The sequence below is a fragment of the Prunus avium genome, chromosome 8 (genome assembly GCF_965620075.1).
Source record: "Prunus avium chromosome 8, drPruAviu1.hap1.1, whole genome shotgun sequence".
Classification (NCBI taxonomy): domain Eukaryota; kingdom Viridiplantae; phylum Streptophyta; class Magnoliopsida; order Rosales; family Rosaceae; genus Prunus; species Prunus avium.
Genome location: NC_142291.1, coordinates 4,354,530 through 4,369,282, shown reverse-complemented (window position 1 = coordinate 4,369,282; position 14,753 = coordinate 4,354,530). Strand labels below are relative to the sequence as shown.

Genomic DNA, 14,753 nt, shown 5'->3' with positions numbered 1-14,753 from the left:
CTTGCAACTAGGAGTTACGCAATAGCTTTGGATTTGAGGTAGGGGTTCTTTCTTGGGGAGGTTTTGCATAAATTGATTTAATTAAATATTATGAACACTATATTATGCTTGGTAATATTGTTTGATTATTATTCTTGATATTGGGTGTTTACATGATTGTCAATTATCATTATAATTTGATTAATATTGACATGTTCATATGTTGTCGGTGGTGGTTGGAATTTTTGGGTTGATAAGAGAATTATGGAAAAGAGGATAATGGGAAGAATCTTTGTGTAGTTGAGTCTAACCATTGTAGGGACCAAGTTCAGGCGAGCCCGTGTGCACAGTAGATTAGGAAATCGGCGGTATAATTGTCGATTGGGTGATTTGGGCTTGGAGATCAATGGTATGGACAAGATGATTAGCAAAAGGGGAATTATGGGATGATTGAAATGGGTGTTAGTTTATATAATGGGGCATTCGGAATCACAGTGGTAAAATGCATGGTATGGGACATGCAGATTTGCTTGCCCTATTATATGGATTAACGGGTTGGGTAGAATTGAAGTTCATTCATACATTGCATAAATTGTACATTAAAAATCTCACTAATCTTATAAGGCCCCTACTGAGCATGTAATGCTCACCCCTTAATGAATTTATTGCAGGTTCTGAATCTGAAGTTTAGTTGTGACAAGAAAACAAGAAGAAAGTGTTGCAGATAGTTTTAGGTGTTTTGTTAAAAGTCTATATTTTTATGTTATTTTGCTTGTAAAATCACAATACAAATTATTTTGGTTTAAATAGAATTTATGTTCAGTTCTCTTGTTTCTTGCTATCTAATTTTTTTTAGTTTTAGTTTTTCTTTCACCTCACACTCCCAATAAATAAATAATTAAATAAGTAAATAAATTGGGGTGTGACAAGTTGGTATCAGAGCATTAGGTATACAAATCCTACAGAATAGAAGTTATCATTTAAGTTATTTTTAGTTTAGAAATTAAGATTTAGAAGTATAAATTTTTTTTTTAGTTTTGTATTTTAGATACTAATATTTTGGTCATGACAGATTCTATGGAGTCAATAGAAAGTGACGATACTTTTGGAGGTTTCCATGTATGCCCAGAAGGACTGTTACCATTAAACATAGAAAACTATAACAACAACCTGAGACATGGCTCAAAATTTTGTATGAAAGAAAAGATAAGGAGTACTGCCATAAGGAGACATCATTACCCTCTCCCGATGCAGCGACAAGTAGCAATGCATAGTATTTGGTCAAGGAGGGAATTATGGGATGGTGCCTATGAGAACATACAGAATGACAATATTTATAATGCTGCAATAGTAGAACTTTTAGAGGAAAGTGGTAATCAGTGGCCACCATGTAATTACCAACCACAACGAGTCCCAAACCCTCCAAGTGATAATGAAGATTTCGCTCAGGAACCTACTTATGAGCCTACTTGGGAGCCTACTGAGTCAATCGGATCAGTCACTAGGCCTATAGAGGTTCAGTCACCGTCCGAAGTGATTATTATCAGTTCAGATGAAGAAAACTAGTACTGAAGAAGGAGAGTTGTATAAATGTTTATAGTTGCAGAAATAAAACCACCATGTTATGTAAGATAAGTTTAAATTTTTGTAAAATTGTGTGTACTTTTGTAAAATTTTGTGAAATATAATAAATGAGTGTTTTGTTTATTCTTTTTCTTAAATTTATATTTTACTATTTCATAATATTGTTTTTAGATAATTTTCTTTTTATTTATTTAAGATGGCTGAATCTAGAAATGAGTTCAATGGAAATGCTAGAGTAATCTTAGCCATTCAGGATATGGCTTCAGCAATTAGAGAAAATAGTAATCAAGATCGCCATCATGAAATTGAAGAAGATCGAGTTATGAGGATACAAGGACAATTTCGTAAGACGAAACCAACAATATTTAAAGGTGAACCAAATCCTATGGCAGCTGAAGAATGGTTGAGGCAAATCAAGAGAAAGATGGATAATCAAAGAATTCCTGAAGACATTAGAGTTGTTATTGCTTGTACCTATCTGGAAGGACAAGCATATCTTTGGTGGGAGTCAATTCTGAGTATGCCTAATACTGAAATTACAACTTGGGAGGAATTCGAAAGTATTTTCTTGGAAAAATATTTTCCAAGTACTATGAAAGCAATGAAAGCAAGGGAGTTTGTTAACCTTGTCCAAGGCAACTTAACTGTTGATCAATATCAATCTAAGTTTGAAGAACTCATGCGTTTTGCACCATATATGATCCCTGATGATGCAACAAAAGCAAAACGATTTGAAGAAGGATTGAGACCGTCAATTTTGGAAAAGGTTGACATTTTGAAGTTAAGCAAGTATGCTGATGTGGTTGATAGAGCACATATCGCAGAACAAAGACCTGAAACTAAGAGAACTTGGGATTCAAGTAGTGGACAAATAAATAAACGGACAAGATTTAATACTCCTCAGTATCAATCACAAGAAAAGTTCGGACCACCACTATGTTATTACTGCAAACAAGTGGGACATGTAAAGAGATTTTGTCCACAATTACAAAGGTATCAAGGACCTCATGTACAGCAGATGTTGCTTCGATTCAGCTGCATCAAAATGGATTCAGCTGCATCCTCAACTTGTGATACTCGCAAGTGCACGAGCCGTTTGGTAGTATAGCATATGTAAGTGCGAGGTCGATCCCACGAGGATTGGTGATTGAATAATCCAATTCAGTTTTCCTACACAAAACAGAAGAACAAGAAAGAAAATAAATAAAACAAGAAAGAAAGAAAAGAAAATAACTCAAGTAGATAAGTTCCCAAGTTCAATTAGATTAACGGATTGATTCTAGCTAAAGTATGATTAAGCCATGGTGTTTGGTCATAACCTTGTGTTCCTAATTCCCTAATTTGATCATTTGTTGTCTAACCTAAAACTAAGCATTAGGAACCCATTAAGCATAGAAGAACAATTTAAACAACCAAGCATGTATCTAATCCCTGTTGTCGAATGTCCATACATACTCTTCTTATTCATAGTTCAATTCGAATTAAAGCATGGTGTCTACTCTTAATTCAAACCAAGATAGCTAACATGCAAGCCTAAATGGTGATCAATCATTCAAACTAGCCTATTAACTTATAAGCATAATGAATAAGAACAAAAACCATAATTAAAACTTGGAAACTAATTAAACTTGAATACTTAAGAAAGAATGTACATTACAAATAAAAGTAAAGTGAAACTAAGAAAAACTTGAAGGAAAATTAAGTAAACTCATTTTACTACAACAATTGACAACTTGAAAGGAAACTAAGAGAATTTGAGGGAGAGAAGGGAAGGGAGCTCTAGAGAAGTGTTTGAAAGCTCCCCCCCTTGGGGTGTGATTTATGAAGCTTGAAGGCTTCTCTATTTATAGGGCTAAGAGGGAGGAACAACATGATGAAATCCAACACCACAATTCCTCTTTTAATACAACCCATAACTCACACTTCATCTTGTCTATGTTAGTGTGGTTGGAATCAATCTCATCCCATACTTCTTTTGCTGCACCTCAAGCTTTCTTCACATGGGATCAAAGGTGATCAATTGTGGCTGCCTTTTGCTGCCAACCCATGTGGTCTTCTTTTGGTTGTTGAACAAAAACGAGTCTTCTGAACCAGACTTGGTGTAGGAAGGCCAGAGGTTTCAAAACTTATCCAATGGGGCTCAAATTTGGATATGTTATACTAGACACCCATTGGAACAACTTCTATGAAGAAAGTATTCCCATCGGAGCAGTCGAAGTGTGCGTTTTGGGCCTTGCAAGTTGGCTGCCGAACAGAGACTGGAATTGACTTCATTTCATTTCTTTGCTTTACATGCATGCACATGCTTTCTCTATAATAACTCCAGCATGTACCAACTTTCTCCTTTAGAATTTCATAGCTGGAATGCCTCCCCACTTCACTCATTATGTTGGATCCAAAGTCAGTTGCAGCATGGGTGAGGCACATGGCTTAAAGGAGGAGACAAGGCTCAAAGCTGGCAGCTGCAAATCCTCCTGAGCATGGTTCAGTGTTGGACGGGCTAAGGACTCCACATATGTTCAATTGGGCTGAATTTTGGATATGTTATACTAGACACCCAATTGAACAACTTCTATGAAGAATGTCTCCTCATCCGAGCCCTAGAGAATGCTGATCCAAGGCCAAGAAGTTGACCTACGAAACTGGGCTGGAAATGGGCTGTAGCCAAAATTAGTTTGTCTTTAAGCTCATATTCCTCATATGCCAATCAGCCCTTAACATGCATGGATTGCAACAAATGTTATCTCTTGCTATCTTAACCTACAAAACACACAAACAGAAGTAAGTGACTCAAAATAAAGAGAAACTAAGCAAAATCACTAAGTAAAGAAGGCATGCAAGTGTATGAAATTATGGACTTATCAAAACAGAAAATGGATTAAAAGCACAAGTTTAACTCAATAACATAACCAAATCATAAGCTAGAAGGGTACAAAATGATATACAATTATGAACCGATCAAATACCCCCAAACCTAGATTTTGCTAGTCCTCGAGCAAAACAACAGAAAACAAAGTTAAAAACAAAAAGTTAACTAAACCACTTTCGTAGGTAACTCGATTGCATTGAGCGTATGCAATAAGCCTTTAAACCTCTAGGCTTCCCTAGTAGGAGGAGTTGTGTCTCCTGAGGGTTTAACAGAAACGATACCCACAAACGTTTTACTAACTCTACAAAACAAAGTGGTTAGAAAACTTTACTAAATTTGTTAGTCCTTAAGCAAAATAAAACAAAAAACAAAAACAAAAATAAAAATAATTACAAAACCAAAATAAATAAATAAATAAATAAATAACATGTAAAAAGTAAACTCAAAACAATCTTTCCGAACATTTTCTGAAGAGAGATGACTCATGCACATAACTCAAAAGTTTTAACAATAAAAGCTCAATTTTAGATATTATTTACAAGGCGGCAAAGTTCAAAACACAACATGCTCAAAGTGTAGTAGTGTGATAGCCAAATGCAACAAATTCCCCAATCTTAGTTTTCACACAATTTCAAAAATCATACCAAGCACAAATGCAACTTCAAATCTCACCAAAGTTGTCATCTCACAAATGAATTACTCAGAAGAGGGCTACAATACAACACTCAGTTATAAACATGAGATTAGAGTTAAATCATAAAGGAGTTAACTCAAAATAGGAAGATGAAGAACTTGCATTAATATGATCTCAAGAAGGATGCCAAACACTTAAAAGTAAGAAAATGCATGCAATTCAACCACATGACATTTAAGATCAATTTAGGTCTTTAAGATAGGTTGTAATGGGGCCAAGGGTGTAAGGTGAGTGAGAAATGAAGGGTATGGATAATACAAAGTCCAAGGAACTCAAAATGTAAGAGCATAAAATAATTGTTTACAAGACTTCGAATCATCATGATTAGATTTTTTTCTTTTACATGATCAAAACTCCTTATACCTTCATTTACATTGATTCACACTCCTTTCCAAACACCAATTTATTTTGAAGGCCCAAAAATGAATTTTCAATCAACCACCACTTAATCACAACTTTTTTTTTTTTTTCTTTCACCAATTGAGTGAAGTTTTTTTTTTTTCTTTCTGTAATATCCCTTCCCAAACTTAGCATGAAAAACACATCCGAATTAGAGCTCATGAGTTCCTTAGAAAGGTAAATATTTGTTTTTCGGGCTAAGGTGAGGAAATATAATTGGTAAATGAAAGAAAAAAGGTTTACTTGTAGGCTCAAAATGGTTAACAATGGAAAATCATGCTTAAGCATGCATAAGGTTAGCTTGAAAGGCACAAACGATCCAAAGAGGGCCTTAATATCATTTCTTAAATGTCATGAAATCAAATTGCAAAAGAATGAATGACTTTTAAGTGTTCAACCAAATCAATGAATAATGAGATCAAACAACAACTTTGATGACAAGAAAATAAGAGTATGTGTATAACACTCATGAAATGAAGAACAAGGCTCAAAAGCTCACATTATATGGTTATATAAGTCTAATTTATGCTTGATACAATTCTTTGGGTCATGCAAATCCTTTAATTGGAAAATTATGAAACAAATGGCACGTGCAAAGGTTTCGAACATATCATGCTAGAACAATGCCAAATTAATTAAATTTTTTTTTTTTACAATAAAAATTTACAAGGAAATAAATAAATAAATAAATAAATAAAATTCAATTTTCATTTAAGTCATGCAAACATTTATCACAATCTCATCAAATGTGTTCGGAAAGTGAATAAAATCAAAATCAAAATAAAATAAAAATAAAAGCAAGACTTAAACAAAATAAAAAATAAAAAAAAACAAGCAAATTAAAAAAAAAATTTAAATTAAGGAAAAACCAAATTTACATGCTAAACTCCAATACCCCCAAACCTAGAAATGAACATTGTCCTCAATGTTTAAAAATTAGGAACAAGCAATGTCATAACAAGAAATGAAAGGTACTAAAGTAAGTAAATATAAAATCACAAAACACACAAGAATTAAAATACAAAAATAAAATAATTACAAAATAAAAATTACAAAACAAACAAACAAATAAAAAAGAAACGAAACAGTAAAACACTCGAAACAGAAAGCCCTAAACAAACAGTCTTACGCAAACCAAAACCCAAACGATTAAAAGCTCAACCCAAAAGAAAGTTAGCCCACTTTGAAACCTAAACAACGGTGAAAACCCGAAGCCCACAAAGAAATCCGAAGCCCACACATTTTTTTTTTTTTTTTTTTTAATTTTTAATTTTTAATTTTTAAGATGACACATGAATTGGGAGTGCAAAGACGGGATTTCTGAAAAGAGAAAATGTGGTCCCTAATGCCTTGGTTCCTGGGAAGTCACAGGCAAAAGAGGTGAGGGACGTGTCGGCGCGCAGAGGCCGCTTTCACATCCCCCAAGCCAGAATTATTGGCCTCTTGGGTGAAGCGGGATGACTTTTTCACTTTGAAGGTGGTGAAAGGTGAAAATGCAATTAAGGGGAGGTTGGGAAATGGGTGCGGCGATATATAGAGATAAGCCGTAAGGGCCGCACATAACCCAGAACCGCAGCGGCTAGGGTTTAGCAGACTAAGTCTATAAAAAGGTAAAAAGAACGGGTGAAAAACACAAACTCAGAAACACACAAAACAGAAAAGAAAGAAGAACAAAGAGTGAGAAATCAAATGGCCTCTTCCTACCCTTTTTCGTTGGATCTCAACCTAGCTCCACCGACTCAGACACGAGGCCAAGCAGCGGCACCAGTATGGATGCCTTACTTTGCTTCCGCACGGGGGCCTGTGACAGTAACTGACTCAATACTCCTGGACAACGATGTTGCCATTGGAGTGGCTAGAAATTTAGTGACTCCTAAAGATATACGTGTGCTGGGGACAAGGGATGACAACCGGGTCGTGAGCGATGCCCTGGCACTGAGCGTGCAGAGTACAGCAACAGTCGCAAGTTTGGGTCATCGCCTACTTGCGAAGTCCCATGAGGTAGAGGTGCTAAAGGGTCAGTTGGCGGCGGAGCGAAGTATGGTTGAAGAGTGTCAGAGTGCTATAAAAAGCTTGAAAAGGGAGAGAGCAAGGATAGTGGAGGTGAATCGACACCAGCTAGAAGTATTGCGGGACGAGAATAAAAACCTATCAAAGATGGTAGAGTTGTATTCTCGCGACATGCGAAAGCAGCTGGAGGACCTAGACCGACCGGGTAAACGCAAGCAAGCAGATCGCGAGATACGTTACGCTCAAGCTAAGAGTGCGATCTTTGGGAGCTCAAGTGATGAGCCCCAAGAAGCTGTGCGTGAAGCCCCGTAAGAGGACAGCCAGAGGGCCAAACTCAAAGCTCCAATGGTCGAGACACCAAGCACCGAGAAGAAATGATTTCCTACTGCATTATTGTTGTTTTTATTTTATTTTGTTGTTTTTGTATTTTCCTTATTTTGTTTCGGAAATAAAAGAGTAAGGTTGCAGAAAGAAAAAGAAAAAGAAAAAGAAAACACACTTCCCAACTAAAATAAAACAAAGACGACAAACGGAAAAGAAAACACATTTCCCTAACTAAAATAATACAAAGATGATAGCCGAAAGTAACGGGCAAAAACATAAAACACCAGAAAACACGGAAAAAAGAAAAGTAAAGTGAAAGTAAAGGTGCTCCCCCTTGAAGCGATTAGGTCGAGCATGCCCGGGAAATCCGAAATGGCGTTGGCACCCTCATCAGCATATGTCTATTTAAAGCACGCCTCTACAAGCGGATGATACCCAGCATTTCTTCCTGCAAACTCAAGGAAAAACATCAAAAAAATTCAGAAGCAAAACAAATGGCATCCTCATGCACTCACCTTGATGATCTCAACCTTGAGCTCTCACTTGCACCTCCGAATGCCCAAATAAGGGCTCCTCCAACTCCTGTCTTCCCAAACTCCACATATCATCACGGCACGGCCTCAAACTTTGCTGAGGCAATACCGAACTTTGCTGAGGCAATGCCGAACAGAGCAGTGCTGTTGGGTGGCATGATTGGTAGTATACTCACACCGGCAGATCATCTGCATGTGGCACGTAGGTCTGACAAGATGGCGGTGGATGAGTCCCACTCTTTATCTGTGCTCCATGCGGTCTCGGCTACCAATTTGGGCATGCGATTACTGGCGAGGATGCGAGAGTGCACAGCGCTGAGCGAGGAGGTGGCTGCCTTGAAAACTCTGGTGGCGGACTTGCAAAAGCGGCTCTACAGTGCCAACCAGCATGTAGAAATGCTGCAAAAGAGAAATGAAGACCATGTAGAGCTGCTGCAGATTCTACAAGTAAGAGAAAATAGAGGCATGCCATGATGATGAGGATGAAGATGAAGAAGATGAAGAAGATGATGATGTTGTTGTTGTTTTTTTTTTTTTTTTTTTTTTTTTTTTTTGTTTTTGTTTTTGTTTTTGTTTTTGTTTGTAATGCAGAGTTTGAAGTGAAATAAAAATGTGTTTTTAACACTCAGAAATAAACTAACTAACCATACCACGTAAATAAATAAATAAACTAACTTAACAAAACAAAAACAAAAACAAAGACTATACAGAAAAGAAAACAAAGAAAAAAAAAAATTTTAAAAAAAAAAAACTTAATTTAAAAACACACGAATATACAAAGCAACTCACGGATGACCAGTTAAGGGCCTCAGAAAACACAGCCAGGGGATCCGGGAAGGTTGGAGGGGTCACAATGGTCCCGCTTAAAACCCAAACTTCTTAGACACCGAAGGTGTCGCCTAAAGAACTCCTAGACACTGTATTGACGGAAGTGCTCACTGGAGTTACCACGAGTCAGCTCATATAAAAAATATTTTTTTATTTTCTTATAAAAGAAATAGAAAATTAAAATTATTGAAATAATAACAAAACAACTAAAGAGAAAGGATTGGAATACTCCCCCTTGAAGCGATTAGGTCGAGCGTGATGCATTTGGAGGTCGCGACTTCTCCCACTACTCCACACTTCCTATCTTTATGATTGAAGTTGCCTTCTCTTTCCCTTTATTATTGAGCTATAATAAATTGCTAAAACCAACACACAAACTTGAAATGGAATTAAAAGGATTAGGAATGAACAATAGAGAACTAAGTAGACTTTAAACATTATAAATAAAAAAAGTAGGAAAACCAAATAGAATCAAGCAATGTTACCGATCCCCGGCAACGGCGCCAAAAACTTGTTGCTTCGATTCAGCTGCATCAAAATGGATTCAGCTGCATCCTCAACTTGTGATACTCGCAAGTGCACGAGCCGTTTGGTAGTATAGCATATGTAAGTGCGAGGTCGATCCCACGAGGATTGGTGATTGAATAATCCAATTCAGTTTTCCTACACAAAACAGAAGAACAAGAAAGAAAATAAATAAAACAAGAAAGAAAGAAAAGAAAATAACTCAAGTAGATAAGTTCCCAAGTTCAATTAGATTAACGGATTGATTCTAGCTAAAGTATGATTAAGCCATGGTGTTTGGTCATAACCTTGTGTTCCTAATTCCCTAATTTGATCATTTGTTGTCTAACCTAAAACTAAGCATTAGGAACCCATTAAGCATAGAAGAACAATTTAAACAACCAAGCATGTATCTAATCCCTGTTGTCGAATGTCCATACATACTCTTCTTATTCATAGTTCAATTCGAATTAAAGCATGGTGTCTACTCTTAATTCAAACCAAGATAGCTAACATGCAAGCCTAAATGGTGATCAATCATTCAAACTAGCCTATTAACTTATAAGCATAATGAATAAGAACAAAAACCATAATTAAAACTTGGAAACTAATTAAACTTGAATACTTAAGAAAGAATGTACATTACAAATAAAAGTAAAGTGAAACTAAGAAAAACTTGAAGGAAAATTAAGTAAACTCATTTTACTACAACAATTGACAACTTGAAAGGAAACTAAGAGAATTTGAGGGAGAGAAGGGAAGGGAGCTCTAGAGAAGTGTTTGAGAGCTCCCCCCCTTGGGGTGTGATTTATGAAGCTTGAAGGCTTCTCTATTTATAGGGCTAAGAGGGAGGAACAACATGATGAAATCCAACACCACAATTCCTCTTTTAATACAACCCATAACTCACACTTCATCTTGTCTATGTTAGTGTGGTTGGAATCAATCTCATCCCATACTTCTTTTGCTGCACCTCAAGCTTTCTTCACATGGGATCAAAGGTGATCAATTGTGGCTGCCTTTTGCTGCCAACCCATGTGGTCTTCTTTTGGTTGTTGAACAAAAACGAGTCTTCTGAACCAGACTTGGTGTAGGAAGGCCAGAGGTTTCAAAACTTATCCAATGGGGCTCAAATTTGGATATGTTATACTAGACACCCATTGGAACAACTTCTATGAAGAAAGTATTCCCATCGGAGCAGTCGAAGTGTGCGTTTTGGGCCTTGCAAGTTGGCTGCCGAACAGAGACTGGAATTGACTTCATTTCATTTCTTTGCTTTACATGCATGCACATGCTTTCTCTATAATAACTCCAGCATGTACCAACTTTCTCCTTTAGAATTTCATAGCTGGAATGCCTCCCCACTTCACTCATTATGTTGGATCCAAAGTCAGTTGCAGCATGGGTGAGGCACATGGCTTAAAGGAGGAGACAAGGCTCAAAGCTGGCAGCTGCAAATCCTCCTGAGCATGGTTCAGTGTTGGACGGGCTAAGGACTCCACATATGTTCAATTGGGCTGAATTTTGGATATGTTATACTAGACACCCAATTGAACAACTTCTATGAAGAATGTCTCCTCATCCGAGCCCTAGAGAATGCTGATCCAAGGCCAAGAAGTTGACCTACGAAACTGGGCTGGAAATGGGCTGTAGCCAAAATTAGTTTGTCTTTAAGCTCATATTCCTCATATGCCAATCAGCCCTTAACATGCATGGATTGCAACAAATGTTATCTCTTGCTATCTTAACCTACAAAACACACAAACAGAAGTAAGTGACTCAAAATAAAGAGAAACTAAGCAAAATCACTAAGTAAAGAAGGCATGCAAGTGTATGAAATTATGGACTTATCAAAACAGAAAATGGATTAAAAGCACAAGTTTAACTCAATAACATAACCAAATCATAAGCTAGAAGGGTACAAAATGATATACAATTATGAACCGATCAGCAGACATTATATCGTCCTCCACATGTACCTTTTCGTGCTCCACCGTCACCTCAAAGTTATACTACTTTTCAACCTCAGTCTAATTGGGCAAGGCCAGTTACTAGCCAATCATCACAACGTCCAGGAGGACAATGTTCTCAAATTAGACCAAGGGCCCCTGCAGTTGAAAGGAAATCTGGACAATTCACACAAGGAAGGGTTTACGTTATGGGAAATGTGACAGATCAAACTGAGCCTAAGACAATAGAAGGTATGTTTTTGGTATTCAACTCTTGGGCTAGAGTGTTATTTGATTGTGGAGCTACACACTCTTTTATATCCACATCTTTTGCATCAATGCTTGAGTTAGAATCTGAAAATATGAAACCTTCTTTGTTAATCGGATCTCCTTTGGGTGGTAGTCTAGAAGTTGATAAAGTATGTAAATCTTGCATGATAGAGATGTCGGGCCATAGAATTGTTGTTGATTTGATGGTATTGGAAATGTTGGAATATGATATTATTTTAGGAATGGACTGGCTTACACATCACCAAGTTACAATTGACTGTGGTAAAAAGAGAATTACCATCAATACTCACAAGGAAGAAACCTTTAGTTTCTTTGTGAAAAAGGAAATCCAGAAATATGGTGTTGGAGATTATAAATATTTGAGTCAGATAGCTAGAATCGGAACTGAAGAAATAGAAAAATCTCCAATACAACTTATTCCTGTAGTAAAGGAATTTAGCGATGTTTTTCCAGAAGATTTGCATGGCTTACCACCAGAGCGTGAAGTAGAGTTTGCTATAGAAATATACCCAGGTACAACACCTATTTCTATACCTCCTCATCGCATGGCCCCAGCTGAACTGAAAGAACTTAAGATACAACTCCAAGAATTACAAGCAAAAGGATATATCCGTCCTAGTACTTCACCATGGAGTGCACCTGCTCTCTTTGTGAAAAAGAAAGATTTAACTCTTCGAATGTGTATCGATTATCGTCAATTAAATAGGGTCACAATAAAGAACAAATATCCTTTGCCTAGAATTGACGATTTATTCGATCAATTAAGAGGTTCTCATTTCTTTTCAAAGATTGATCTTCGATCTGGTTACCACCAACTTCGAGTCAAAGCTGAAGATATACCCAAAACGGCTTTTCGGACTCGATATGGGCATTATGAGTTCGTAGTCATGCCTTTTGGATTGACAAATGCACCATCAGCATTTATGGATATGATGAACTGAATTTTCCGACCATATTTAGATCAGTTTGTCATCGTATTCATTGATGATATTCTTATATATTCCAAATCGCAGGAAGAACATGAGGAACATTTGCGAATTGTTTTACAAACATTAAGAGAAAATCAACTGTATGCAAAGTTGAGTAAGTGTGAATTCTGGTTGAGACAAGTAAGATTTTTAGGACATGTAATTTCCAATGAAGGTATTTCAGTTGATTCTTCCAAAGTAGAGGCAGTATTGAATTGGAGTCAACCAAAGAATATCTTGGAGATACGTAGTTTCCTTGGATTAGCTGGTTATTATAGGAGGTTTATAAAAGATTTTTCTCGAATAGCTGCACCAATGACCAAGCTGACCCAAAAGGGAGTGAAATTCATATGGACCCAAGAATGTGAAAAGTCATTCCAAGAATTGAAAACTCGATTGACTACCGCACCAATACTGATTATTCCTGAACGGGATATAGGATATGTGGTTTACACCGATGCATCTAAACAAGGGTTAGGATGTGTTTTGATGCAATCTGACAGAGTAGTAGCTTATGCTTCTCGTCAATTGAAGAATCATGAAAGGAATTATCCAACACATGATTTGGAGTTAGCAGCAATTGTACATGCTTTAAAAACTTGGCGACATTATTTGTATGGTGAAAGATTTGAGCTTTACTCTGATCATAAAAGTTTGAAATATCTTTTCACTCAGAAAGAGCTTAACCTGAGACAAAGACGTTGGATGGAATACTTAGAAGATTATGATTTTGGTCTACATTATCATCCTGGAAAGGCTAATATAGTGGCAGATGCTCTAAGTAGGAATACACATGGATTTGTAGCAGGACTACAAATTCAGAAATGGAAGATGATGAATTGTATTCAAGATTATGATTTACATGTGAACGTACATGAGTATGGTGCTTACCTTTATAACTTGGTAACAAGACCAACTTTGCTAGGAAAAGTTGTTGAAAAACAACAAGAGGATGACACCTGTAAATCAATTCAAGAGCAAATTTTGGATGGAGATAAAACAGAAGGCTGGACCTTTCATGAAGAAAATGGTTTAAGATATTTAGGTAAATTATATATACCTGAAATTCCAGAATTAAGGAATGAAATTCTTCATGAAGCTCATTACTCATCATACACTATTCATCCAGGAAGTACAAAAATGTATCAGGATTTACGTCGTCAATTTTGGTGGAATGGTATGAAGAGGTAAAGATGCAATATGGGTTATTGTAGACCGTTTAACCAAGTCTGCACATTTCCTATCAGTTAAAAGGACAGATTCCACAGAAACTCTTGGGAAATTATATATTCGAGAGATAGTGAGATTACATGGAATTCCTATTTCTATTGTTTCTGATAGAGATTCAAAGTTTACTTCTCAGTTTTGGGGGACTTTGCAAAAAGCATTAGGAAGCCAATTGAATTTTAGTAGTGCATTTCATCCCCAAACTGATGGACAATCAGAAAGGACTATCCAGATCTTAGAAGATATGCTAAGAGCTTGTGTTTTGGATTTTCATGGAACTTGGGAAGATCATCTTGCTTTAGCAGAATTTGCTTATAACAACAGTTTTCAATCTAGTATCGGAATGGCACCATATGAAGCACTCTATGGTAGACCATGTAGATTACCTTTATGTTGGGCAGAAGCAAGTGAAACTGTTTTATTAGGACCTAATCTGGTACAAGAAACAACAGAGAAGATCAAAACTATTAAACAACGCTTGCTTACAGCTCAGTGTCGGCAAAAGAATTATGCTGATAGAAGAACAAGGCCATTGAAGTTTGATATTGGAGATCATGTATTTCTTAAAGTTTCACCTCGAAAAGGAGTTAAAAG

At 36.6% G+C, this 14,753-nt stretch overlaps 1 protein-coding gene across 1 annotated transcript; it reads left to right on the top strand.

Moving 5' to 3' along the window:
* Positions 1 to 1,759: 1,759 nt before the first annotated feature.
* LOC148291170 (uncharacterized) lies at positions 1,760 to 11,895 on the top strand. Its single transcript, XM_088245701.1, has 2 exons — positions 1,760 to 2,556; positions 11,754 to 11,895. The coding sequence occupies exons 1-2, from the start codon at positions 1,760 to 1,762 to the stop codon at positions 11,893 to 11,895; spliced, it is 939 nt and encodes a 312-aa protein (XP_088101827.1).
* The last annotated feature ends 2,858 nt before the right edge of the window (positions 11,896 to 14,753 follow it).